The sequence below is a fragment of the Lipotes vexillifer genome, unplaced genomic scaffold (assembly GCF_000442215.2).
Source record: "Lipotes vexillifer unplaced genomic scaffold, Lipotes_vexillifer_v1.1 scaffold238, whole genome shotgun sequence".
Classification (NCBI taxonomy): Eukaryota; Metazoa; Chordata; class Mammalia; order Artiodactyla; family Lipotidae; genus Lipotes; species Lipotes vexillifer.
This window is the reverse complement of record NW_006785665.1, coordinates 3,118,548-3,131,295: the sequence shown is the minus strand read 5'-3', so window position 1 is coordinate 3,131,295 and position 12,748 is coordinate 3,118,548. Positions and strand designations below refer to the sequence as shown.

General features: G+C 49.8%; 1 protein-coding gene across 1 annotated transcript in view; it reads left to right on the top strand.

Moving 5' to 3' along the window:
• The window catches only part of TDRD10 (tudor domain containing 10), a 46,804-nt gene extending 35,995 nt beyond the window's left edge, over positions 1-10,809 (top strand). The window contains 8 exon segments of the mRNA XM_007458053.1: positions 4,710-4,752; positions 5,419-5,509; positions 6,334-6,355; positions 6,357-6,482; positions 6,749-6,894; positions 7,124-7,278; positions 10,495-10,565; positions 10,777-10,809. Of these exon segments, the coding sequence (XP_007458115.1) occupies positions 4,710-4,752; positions 5,419-5,509; positions 6,334-6,355; positions 6,357-6,482; positions 6,749-6,894; positions 7,124-7,278; positions 10,495-10,565; positions 10,777-10,809 (687 nt within the window).
• The last annotated feature ends 1,939 nt before the right edge of the window (positions 10,810-12,748 follow it).

Sequence of the window (12,748 nt, the reverse complement as noted above, 5' to 3'; positions counted from 1 at the left end):
GTGGGCCCCTCACTGTTGTGGCCTCTCCCACTGTGGAGCACAGGCTCCGGACGAGCAGGCCCAGCGGCCATGGCTCACGGGCCCAGCCGCTCCACGGCATGCGGGATCTTCCCAGACCGGGGCACGAACCCGTATCCCCCGCATCGGCAGGCGGACTCCCAACCACTGCGCCACCAGGGAAGCCCAGCAATTCTTTTTTTAATGCTAAGTGGTGTTCTCTTGTATGGATGTGCCACCATTAGTTCATCTATTCACCGAGATTTAGGTTTTAAAGGGACCCTGTGGAATAGACTCCAGGGGCCAGAGTGGAAGCAGAAGACCTGTCTCAGGTGGTCCAGGTAAAGAGATGCAAGTGTCTGTTCCTCCAGCCCCAGTGCCATTCCCCAAACACACCAAGCACATCCCCACCTTAGGGCCTCAGGTGTTCCCAGCTGGAAGGCTCGTCTCCCAGGCGTCTGTGGGTTTGCCTTCTCACTTCATTTAGGCATCTGTTCAGCCATCACTCCTTCCCCCACCCCTGCCCGCTTGTCCCCTCTCCTTGACTTGCATTTCTTCTTTGCCCTTATGGTCACTGACCTTATACCTCTCTGTATACTTCTTGTCTGCTGCCCCCACCAAGAGTGTGAGCTTCATGGTGGCCGTGTCTAGAATGTACGCATTTTATAAATATGTGTGGAGTGACTCATTGTGGCTCCCTGAGAGCAAGGTCTGTGTCTGTCACCTGTGAGGTACAAGGTGTGGTACTGGGTGGCAGTCGAGGGTTAAAGCTGTAAGTATTAAATTTCTACGTGGATGTGCCCTTCAAGTGACTCCAGGTGCAGTTCCCCAGGTAGAGACAGGGCCTTAAAAGTGATGGCCAGGGTGACCACAGTGGGCCAGGGGTGTGGCAGTGAGCAGTCTCAGGGAGGCCACCACTTTTCTGAGTGTCATGTGAGGCCTGTGACCCCCCACCTCCCAGTACTGGTTGGAGAGCTTCTCCCTGGTGTGCAGGGGAACCGGATGGGACCCTCCCCCAACGCCGCCCCCAAAAGCCTTCTGGCCACTGACCTTTGTGTACCCTGTGTTTTCTCTCCCACTGCTGGGACTCACCAGCATGATTCTGGACCAGGCCACCTCTTAAAACGCTTGACCCGCTGGTAGTAATGTCCCAGAACAAAGTAAAGAGACCATTAACAGCTGTTGATGGATTGGGCGTAGAGTAACTGCTTATAGCAACAACAGAACTTAATTAAAATCTGCTGGTTTGGCAGCTACTGAGGTGCTGCCTTGATCTCTGTAGCTTCCAGGTGGCCACTTCTATGCTGCAGACATCCTGAAATTTGAGGTTTGTTTTTGGATGATGTGTCTGCTGTGGTGGTTGAATGATAATTGTGTAGATTTTCCTCTGAAACTTAATTTCACAAACTGGCAAAACAGGCTTGTTATATTTATCTCTTAAATCATTAGGGAATAATAATTAGACCCCAAAAGGTTTTAAACGTTTCTGTATTAATAATTTTTGGCCTGAGACCACCGCTAATAATTGATTCTTGGGATTGGTATTTGGAACTGTTTTAGGAGATTCTAAATAAAAAGGCACCTTCTGTGCTTGGCTAGAGGACAGTTTTTTTTTTTTTTTTTTTTTTTTTTTCTTACTTAGCACAGTATGACACTAAAGACAGATATGAAACGCTGTTGTGGCCTCTCCCATTTGTGGAGCACAGGCTCCGGACGCGCAGGCCCAGCGGCCATGGCTCACGGGCCCAGCCGCTCCGCGGCATGTGGGATCCTCCCGAAACGGGGCACGAACCCGCGTCCCCTGCATCGGCAGGCGGACTCTCAAGCACTGCGCCACCAGGGAAGCCCTAGAGGACAGTTTTTAACAGTCACTTTGCTTTGTTGTAGGTAAACAGCAGGGGCAGAATGGTTTAGTGTGGAGATTTGATTTGGGCCCCATCGGTGGACAGTGGTCGTTCACTCACGGAGGGCTCACTCTGCGGGCTGTGTTCTGATCGCTTTGCTGTAGACACCAAGTAACCAGGCCAAAGTTAAGGAGCCAGTCAGTTCTGGAACCAGGATTGGAGCCGAGTCTGACTCCAGGACCTGCACTTTTAACCTCTCTTATACTGCTTCCATTTATTAAGCATCTATTTCATGTCAGTGTCCTGAACATATACTGGCCCAACTAAATCCTCACATCAGGTGTGATTCGTGGTATTGAAGAGGAAGCCAAGGCTTAGATTAAGAATTTGCCCCAGTTCATTTCTCCTCTCTCCCTCCTTTCTTCTCTTTTTCTTCTCTCTGTCACATATATTTACTAAGAGCTTAATATGTATCAGACACTGTTCTGGGCCCTGGGGTTACCTCAGCAATGAAGGTAATTGTCAAAAGACAGATGTGATTCACATTCTCATAATGTTTAAATTCCAGTGGAAAAACACATATAGTGAACCAATAAATAAGTGAATAAATAAGAAAATGCCCCCCCCCGCAAAAAAAAAGAGAGAGAGAAAAAAAGAAAATGTCAAATAGTGTTACCAACCAGGGTTTTTGGCATCCTTAATCAATAGAAACTGATAATGGGCCAGACAAGAAGTTCACGCAGGGCGTTATTGGGGCCCCTCCAGCAGCGGGGGGAGTGAAAACAAGCAACAGGTTCCCTTGCCGGTTCCCGAGGCAGGGAGAGCTGGTTCCGTATATGGGGTGAGGGGAGGGGTGTATCCAGCGCTTGGGCCAGAGGGCCCCTTTGGTAGTGGTGTGTGCAGGGGGCTTGCGCAGTACCCTGCTTTTGCTCCCGGCTCTTCAGAAGTGGCAGTTGGGTTTTGGGTTTTCCGTCTTTTTTGTATCTTTGCCCCGACTGCACATGCACGCAGTTATTTTTAGTCCCTAATAGTTTCCTTGTATTTCTTTGCTTGAGGAGACGTGTGTCCAGGTACAAGCACAGCAGCAAAGGGTCCCAGGGCCCAGCCTGTCTCAATAGTAAGTACCAGACAGAGAACTGAAATAACGTGATGTGATAGAGAGGAGAGGGGTCACTTAGATTGTTCTTAGAGTCCTCTTTGTGAGGAAGTGACCTCTCAGCTGAGCTCTGGATGACAAGTCAGCCTATCATGGGTAAGACCAGGGGAAGAACATTCCAGACAGAGGGGCCACCTACAGATGCCTCAGAGTGTGACATGGGGGGAAAAGGGGTAAGTGGGCAGAGAAGAGGTCAGTGGGAAGGAGGGTAGATCATGGTGGCCTTGGTGAGCCCACCTGGAGACTTGGAGTTTTATTTGTAAGCACAATGGGAAGGTGTTGGAAGGTTTTAATCAGGTGAGTGATGTAATCTGATTTTGGTTTTTAAGAGGTTGTGTTATCTTCTGGGTGGGGACTGGATTGCAGGAGCCTATGTGGCAGCGTCTTTGGACACGGTTGTTACGGTCCTGGTAAGAGATGGTGATGGCTAGTATTGGGGTGGTGGAGATGGAGAGAGAGGATTATGTGGGTTTGGGTGTGTTTTGGAGGAAGAGACGGCTTAACTTGCTGATGAATTTGTTGCAGAGCTAGAAAGAGAGAAGAATTTGGCCTGAGCCGCTAGGTAGATAATGATGCAGCTTACTAAAATTGAGAAAGCCGAGGTGAAGCACCTTGCGGAGGGTCCGTTTTAGACATACTGAGTTTGTGTAGCTCTTGGTTGGCCTGTCAAGGAGGCGTCTCTATGAGGCCTGACTGGAAGGAGACAGGACTCTAGACACCCCTTTCAGTGAAGGGAGCAGAGAAAGGTGGTCGCCAGAGGGGCTGGGGGGGCGAGGCAGGGTCTTTGCAAACATGGATAATGGAGCATGTTTGTTTCCTGGTGGGAGGTGTCCACCGGGAGAGAGATGGCAGTAGAGGAGAAGGGGCATGGCTGCAGGGGTGTTGCCCTCCAGAAGGCGAGACAGTGCCGGCCCCAGAGCCAGACCCTTCTGAGAAGGTAACAGAGGGATGGCAGGGAGGGCGGGGCTGGGGGGCGGCGGTTTGGGTGGTGAGAGGTTGAGGGGCCTCCCGTCCAGTTGCTTCCAGTTTTCTCCTGACGAAGAGGCAGGTTCATAGGGTGGGCGGAGGGTGGGAGTATGGAGGGTTTGAAGAGAGGAGGGGGTGAGCTGTTGTCCATTGGAGGGAAGGAAAGGAAACTCACTAGGGGCTTACCATGGGATTGTGGCATGTCCATTTGAGAACAGTGGCCGCATGTGTTCTCAGGTAGTGGTCAGTGGGGAGTGGGGTAAGCAGCTAAGTGGCAGGGCGTGCAGATCTGTGGGTGTAACCAGGGCGGGGGATTTTCCAGGTGTGGACAGTGGAGCAAGGGAAGCTAGCGTGGGTTGAGGGCTGCAGGATTGTAGTCTTTCTGTCTCCACCCAGTCCTGCTGCCAGAGTAACCATTTCCACCTCTTTCTCCCCTAAGAAGTGCCCGCAGGGGCCTCCTGGGCTAAGCAGTGCTGGGCTTCTGCGCCTGTAGGTACTGACGAGCACCCCCGGCAGCACCTCCCTCCCTCTTCCCTTCCTTTTCTGTGAACCTCTTGTCTTTGGTTGACTCAGGATCCCCCCGAGAGAAAGGAGAAAGTGGAGGAAGCCCCAAAAGTCAGCTGAAGCCTGTGTCTGCACAGGGGCTGTTGCTGCACTGTCTCCAGATCTGCTTGGAGAGACGCAACATGTAAACCAGTGAAACGAATACTACTATGCCTGAGTGGTACCTTTCTTTTTCTCCCTAGGGTTTGGAGAAGGCCTCTGGTCAAGGATTTGCTGGAACCACTGGTGACATCCTGAGCTGCCATCTGTTCCCAGGACATGTCTTTGCAGCTCCTGATTCACTTCTCCCAGCCTCCCTTCCAGCTTTGTCCCATGCTGACCCCTCAGTGTAGGAAATATCTCTTTTTATTCCTCTAGGATGCTTTCTTTTAATTAATTAACTTATTTATTAATTTTTATTTTTTGGGGGGCTGCATTGGGTCTTCATAGCTGCACGAGGGCTTTCTCTAGTTGTGGTGTACAGGCTTCTCATTGCGGTGGCTTCTCTTGCTGCGGAGCACGGGCTCTAGGCACATGGGCTTCAATAGTTGTGGCTCACGGGCTCTGGAGCGCAGGCTCAGTAGTTGTGGCGCACAGGCTTAGTTGCTCCGCGGCATGTGGGATCTTCCCGGACCAGGGGTTGAACCTGTGTCCCCTGCATTGGCAGGCGGGTTCTTAACCACTGCGCCACCAGGGAAGCCTCCTGAGGATGCTTTCTTGATTAAAGAATGTCATCCAGCAAACCCTCGCCATCCAGCTGAGGATGTGGAGGCCGAGACCCAGAAGGATGTAGCTTCACTTCCCATCTCATCCTGCCCCTGAGGGTGGGGCCAGGGCCTTCTGGGGGGCAGGGGGGGTACGGTCCTCTGAGACAGCCCTGGTGCCTCCAGAACACAACCTTCTGCTTTCCAGCTTGTACACAGCTCGTTTCTAAAGCTTCTGTTGACCCCTGTAAGACAGAGAAACCGAGGACAAGCATCTTTGCAGTTCCCATGGAAATGAGGTGAGCGGAGGTGTAGAGAGGCCGCTGGCAAAGGACAACTGTAAACGTCTGCTCAGTCCCTAGAGGGTGGTGGCAGGGATGGTACTGGGGCGGGGGATAAAGTTTTCAGGAACTCCTGCGTCAGACCCAGGCTCTAAGGCTGTGACCCACAGTGACTTACACAGTCTGTCTCCATTTCTGTACAGTGATGGCCTGTGACTCTCCCCTACCCTGGATGCCGTGAGATCGGCATGTCCACCACATCTTCTGCTTTAACGGCAGACACCATTCTTAATGTCAGTGATGCCAGACTATTCTGTTTGACTTCAAATACTATAGGATGTATGTTTGTTGTTTCGTTTTCCTAAAGTGGCAGGTCTGCCTTTCTAACATGTGTGACTTAGGCGACAGAGTTAGTGGAGTGGTGGGATGAGGTGTGGCATGTGCTTAAACACAGGGAGGAGTGGTTTGGGCATTGCAGACGTGTCCTGCATTGTGGACGGTCCAAACTTGCATCACTTGAGGTTCATGAATCACTCAGGCAGGCCCAAGGTCAGCCCAGTGAGGGCTTTTGCCCATCTCTCTCTGTGGAGTTCCCTGGTGTGTTTTTATTTCCCTCTGCCTCTCCCCTTCCCCAAACTCTCCAACCCCTTTGTCCCCTGGCGTGGTGCTTCCTTTGCTCTGTGTTATGATTACTTGGGCACTTGTCTTGTTCCCACCCTGGGCAGGGGGGTGCACAGCCCTCTTGTCAGGGTGACTCTCCTGCCCAGCATCCTCCAGGACAGGTGTTGGTTGAATCACTCCTGTGTTCACTCCCTTCCCTTTGTTCCCTGTTCTTCCTGCAGAGGGTCCTTCTTGGTGCTGCTCTTTGAGGGAATGCTTCCGAGACCTGGGCTGGCTGGCCACCATCCACAGCATCGGCGGGGACGTGGGGCTGTTGGTGACTAGTATTGTCCCTCAGACCCCCTTCTTCTGGGCCATGCATGTCACGGAGGTACAGGCTTGTTGGTGGTCCTCTTGGGCTTCGGTGCCACCTTATGGGGCCCTGCTGGGGTCAGTGTGCTGATGGGGGCCCATCAGCGGTGGACATCCAGAGTGGCCGCACTCTGATCCCTGGTTGAGCCTCATTCTTTCTGCCACGTCATACCTTCTGTTCCCTTGGGGTGGATCAGCGGTGCTCATGTAACAGGTGACACCTGCAGAGACAGACGTGCAATGTGGGGCAGGCAGCGAGGCCCATGGCGTTTGTACCGTCCACAGACGCTGCACCAGAACATGCAGGCGCTGTTCAGAGCCCTGGCCGAGGCAGAGGAGCAGCAGCCCTACCTGCACGACTCAGCTGTGCGGCGCGGGACCCGCTGTCTGGCCGAGTACCAACTGGGTGATTACGGATGGGCCTGGAACAGGTGTGTGCCAGGCAGGGCTGGAGGTTTGCTTCTCCATTCTCTGGACTCTTGTTTCTTTGCTGCTGCTTCCTCTCTCAAGATATCTCTCCTCTGATCACCTCTCCATCCAAAGTGGGGAACAGCATAGGAAACTCCCATCCCTGTTAGCCCAGACCTTCAAGCCCTCTCCGTGAGGACTGCTGTGCGTGCCACCAGGTGAGACAAGCCTCCTCTCCCTCCCTCTGGCCAGGTGCTGGGTGCTGGACCGAGTGGACTCCTGAGCTGTTGTCATGTTCATCGATTTCGGCCAGTCGGCCACCATCCCAGTGCAGTCCCTGCGCAGCCTGGATAGTGACGACTTCTGGACCATCCCCCCGCTGGCTCAGCCATTCATGCTGGAGAAAGGTAAGGTGCCCTCCACCCTCCTGAGCACTCGGAGACAGATGCTGTGCGCGCCTCTGGGACCTCAGCGGGAATGGCGTCCGGGGCAGCCGAGGACCTCAGGATGCCTGCCCTTCAGCCTCTATTCTTTTGATCTCACCCCGGTTTTCGGCATCTGCCCCTCGCAAAGCTGCTTCTTGGGAACTGTTTTTCACACCTGGTCTCTCTGAGCAACAAGATCTGGAAAGGAACCTCAGGTGCTGCCCGAAGGCTGAGTTCTCTGGGTGGAGTGAGGGCAGGGCAAGCCTCCCAGTCTCGCTTCTGCCAGAGTGGCTCAGCTTCCATCTATTTCACGTACATTGAGTTTTGCCTAAGATTTCTTTAGAGAAGCATTCTGTGTAGAAGAAAACTGGAATTTGAAGACCAACAATAGGGGTTAGAGCATTTGGACTCAGTATCTCCCCCAATGTGCTATTTGTTCCTTTATTTTTTTCTTTTCTTTTTTAAATTGAAGTATATATAGTTGATTTACAATATTGTGTTAGTTTCAGGTCTACAGCAAAGTGATTCAGTTATACATATATATATATTTTTCAGATTCTTTTCCATTAGAGGTTATTACAAGATATTGACTATAGTTTCCTGTGCTATACAGTAAATCTTTATTGTTTATCTATTTTACGTATAATGGTGTGTATCTATTAATCCCATACTCCTAATTTATCCCTCCCCTCCCCACTTCCCCGTTGGTAACCATAAGTTTGTTTACTATGTCTGTGAGTCTGTTTCTGTTTTGTAAATAAGTTCATTTGTATTATTTTTAAGATTCCACATATAAGTGATATATTTGTCTTTCTCTGACTTACTTCACTTAGTATGATAATCTCTAGGTCCATCCATGTTGCTGCAAATGGCATTATTTCATTCTTTTTTGTGGCTTCTTTATGCATTCATCTGTTGATGGACATTTAGGTTGCTTCCATGTCTTGGCTTTTGTAAATAGTGGTGCTATGAACATTGGGGTGCATGTATCTTTTTGAATCGGAGTTTTTGTCTTTTCCGGGTATATGCCCAGGAGTGGGATTGCAGGATCATATGGTAACTCTATTTTTAGTTTTTTGAGGAAGCTCCATACTGTTTTCCATAGTGGCTGTACCAAGTTACATTCCCACCAACAGTGTAGGAGGGTTTCCTTTTCTCCACACCCTCTCCAGCATTTATTATTTGTAAACTTGGTGAAGATGGCCATTCTGACTGGTATGAGGTGATAACTCATTGTGGTTTTGATTTGCATTTCTCTAATAATTGTCGATGTTGAGCATCTTTTCATGTGCCTGTTGGCCATCTGTATGTCTTCTTTTTTTTTTTTTAATTTATTATTTTGGCTGCGTTGGGTCTTTGTTGCTGCGCATGGGCTTTGTCTAGTTGTGGCGAGCAGGGGCTACTCTTCGTTGTGGTGTGCTGGCTTCTCATTGCAGTGGCTTCTCTTGTTGCAGAGCACAGGCTCTAGGCACACTGGCTTCAGTAGTTGTGGTGCACCGGCTCAGTAGTTGTGGCTCACGGGGTCTAGTGCACAGGCTCAGTAGTTGTGGCACATGGGCTTAGTTGCTCCGCGGCATGTGGGATCTTCCCAGACCAGGGATTGAACTCGTGTGCCCTGCGCTGGCAGGCAGATTCTTAACCACTGCACCACCAGGGAAGTCCTGTATGTCTTCTTTGGAGAAATGTCTATTTAGGTCTTCTGCCCATTTTTGATAGGGTTGTTGTTTTTTTGATATTGAGCTGTATGAGCTGTTTGTATATTTTGGAAATTAACCCCTTGTTGGTCGCATCATTTGTAAATATTTTCTTGTCTTTTCGTTTTGTTTATGGTTTCCTTTGCTGTGCAGAAGCTTTTAAAGTTTCATTAGGTTCCATTTGTTTATTTTTGCTTTTATTTTTCTTGCCTTGGGAGACTGATCTAAGAAAATATTGCTACGATTTATGTCAGAATGTTTTGCCTGTGTTCTCTTCTAGGAGTTTTATGGTGTCATGCCTTATGTTTAAGTCTTTAAACCATTTTGAGTTTATTTTTGTATATAGTGTGTGTGAGGTGTTTGTTACTGTAGATCCAGGCACCTGTGGAGCCTCAGTTTCTACGCCCTTGAAACGGAGAGGCCCCTTCTTTGCTCTGCCCCTTCTCGAGACTGGGGTTTAGGTGAGATGTGAAAGAGTGAAAGAATGCTTTGGGGGCTGAGGAGGAGAAGTAGATGTGAAGAAATACACATACAACACAAAATAAGATGGAAAAGGACCTCCCCAAAGTGCAGGGCCAAGCCTCCCTGCTAGGCTGATGGGCACCACCCAGAGGTCACCTTGGGTCATTGCACGAAGACGGCCCCTGCCTCTCGGCCTGGGGAGTAATGCCAGCAGACAGGACCTGGGAGCTTCTGGTGGGCTGAACCTGACTGCTTGGGTGTTGGAGGGTGGCCCAGAGTAAGGAGCCCCTGCCCCAAAGAGCAGCTCCCAGCCTGTCAGAGGGGCCAGAGTATGCAGCCCAGATATGCGGGTTCTCAGCTCTTGTGTGGACTTTGAGATGATCCCGAGGCCAGGTGGGCAGGTGTACAATTTTTCTCCCTTTATGCATGAGGAAAGTAAGCCTCAGGAAAATGAAAGGGACTTCTTCACATTTCATAGCAAGAAAATGGCATAGCTGGGGGTGGAACTGAGGTCTGACCCTTGACATGAGCCAGTTTCATGCATACAAACAGTCCCAGTTTGGCGGGGCGGCGGGAGCTGAGTAAGGGCAGATGTCCTGGAGAAAAGTGAGTGTCTGACCAGCGCCCTGCCCTGCCTTGTCCCAGCAGGTAGGAATGTGCACTCGTCATGGTAAAAAGGGTCTCTGCCTTTCAACCTCCATCTCTCCAGCCAAAACTCTCAGAGCAGAGTTGAATGAACAGTTTTCTGTCTCCAGAATTTCCATTAGGGAATATAAAATCCCAGATCCCTGTAATTATTTTAACAACAATAATGCCTCCTTTTACTTGCTCTTACTTTGCCCTCCCCTTCTCCCTCTGCAGTGCTTATTATCTCACGATATCCTGGCAGCAGGGAATGAGTACTAACTAGCAGAGACTTGTCTGCAGGACCTGGTCTGCAGCCAGAACACTTTCCTGCAGCCCCGGCTTCTCACTTCCCTCCATTGCTCCTTCTGCCTGACCAAGTACCACCAAGGTTTTGTTGTTGTGTTTTGTTTTACAGATATTTGGAGTTCATATCAGGTTATCCATCGCATCCTCAAAGGGAAAATCAATGGTGCTTTGAACTTGGAGGTAACTGCTGGGTATCTACTGTTCCCCTCCCCTCGCCTCCCCTACCTCCCAGGGTCTCAGCTGCAGGCCCTGGACTCGGCCTCTGCCTGGATGCTGCGGGTTTACCTGTCATTCCCTCAGAGGAAACAAACTGGAGTTGTCCAGGGGTTGTTGGGTGGACCACCTGGGGGCAGTCCTGCCTTCCCAATCAGATTTTCTCTTTCTCTTCCAGTCGCACATCCTAAAGTTTGAAGAGTTTAAATAACATGGCTACAATCGGCACGTTTCTTCTCTTGTCTAGATTCAGCCTGCTCTGCCCTTTCACTCTGGAGGCCTTGGGGGTGAAAAAGGCCACAGCGGTGCCCAGGATTGATTGGATTCCCCTTTGCCTTTCCCCCAGCTCACTTCTCAATTTGTCATGTGCCTTCCGTCCCCCAGCTCAGTGTGAACATTTGAACCAAACATGGGAAGCTTCCATGAGGTTGAAAGTCTGATGTAGCCATTGTATTCTTTCCTGTGTCTCTTCTTTGTACCCTCAGAGCATGATGTAAGTTGCCCTGACAGATTCTGGAGAATGGAGGGGCCCACTGATTAATTTTCCTGGCATTCTGTTGTAGAATCAGGTAGGGAGCATTTAAACATTGATGCATCGCCTTGGTGAATAAATGTTGGCATGCTTCACGTTTGGGGTGATTGATTCCTCTGTCTAGCCACCCCTCCCCAGTGCTGCCCTCTAAAACCCAAGCAGCGAGACTGGGAAGCTGTCGTTTGCCGGCCGTGCGGACACTGCCTGGGATATAGATGCACACTTGCATAGGGTATAAGTTTTGTTTCCTTTCTCTTTGCCTTCTTAGTGGACAGAACATTGATTCAGGGTGAGGTGGCCTTGATTTTATTTATTTTTCTAATGCTGTGTAACTTCATTAGCAGCCTAATGTAAGGTTATGAAAGGGACTGTTAGGTTTGACAAGAAAAGTGGAAGACTTTATCTTTAGAGTTGGTGTTTATATAGCTACAGCGCACAGGAGCTGGTGCTTCCCTTTACATCAGGTGAATGTGGATCCCATTATTTCCTTAAATAATTTGATTAGAGCCAAACTATTTAAATAATTTTATTTGTTTCATCCTTTGGTAGATGAGAAAAATACATTACAAAATACATTATACTGAGGACAGATCACAGTACACATTACTAAAAACACAATCTACTTTCCAGCCAGGGCTGGTGATAAGTTCAGAAGAAAGCCTCGGAGGCCTTGAAAACCAGATTTCAGGTTCATGAAATGAGTTTCCCCCTTGGGTCCCCTCTTTATCTCCACCTCAGCATAAATTAGCACCCTGTATCAGGTGGGTGTGGTGGGGTAGGAGCAGCATGAGTGGGACTGGTGAACTCTCCGTCCACCTGAAGCAGCAAAACGTTAAAATCTCTTAAAAGGGGGAGAAACGACCAATGTTAAAATTGCTGTGTCAAACAGAGCATTACAGAACTCTGGCATCTTACAGGTTCCCAGATGGCTGTCCTAAGTCTGGGCTTTCTGAGATGAGTGTCTTCACTTAGCCATCCCTGGCCTCTGGCGTTTGTCACCATCCAGTCTGTAGGCAGAGTAGGTCCAAAGAGGCTGCTTCTGCCTCAAGGCAAGCTCACTGACCAGGAGAGACAGGCAGCACATACCACATGCAAACAGTACGCCTGTACTTTTAAATAGCAGGAACAGACACGGCACCTACGGTTCAGCTCAGCAGACTCCCCTCCCCAGCAGTTCTCAGAGCCTGAGGTAAGGACACAGGTATACAGACCAACCCCCTTAAAGCTCTTTCCAGTAGGACCCACCTTATGAGTGCCTTAAAAGAATCCAGAGTCTCCAAGCCACACGGCTCCTCTTTGATAAGACCAGATGAAGCAAGAGACAGGAGGGGGGAACAAGGGAGCTACCGTCACCCTTCAGTGCCACTTGCTAGGAGGGAGGGGAACTGGTGAACACTGGAGTGTTAGCTACATAGCAAGTTGCTGAGACCAGAAAGGTCACATACATGCTTGAGACTCTGCCCCCATCCCTACTCAATTCATTTTAAAGTAGTTCTGTGAAGCAGCCTGTTAGGCCTCCTTGTTATTTTTTTCTTAGAAACTTGAAAACATCTGTGACTAGAAAAGTAGTCCTAAGAATTAAGGTCATCATTTCAGCCTACTACTTTGTGGTTCAGCA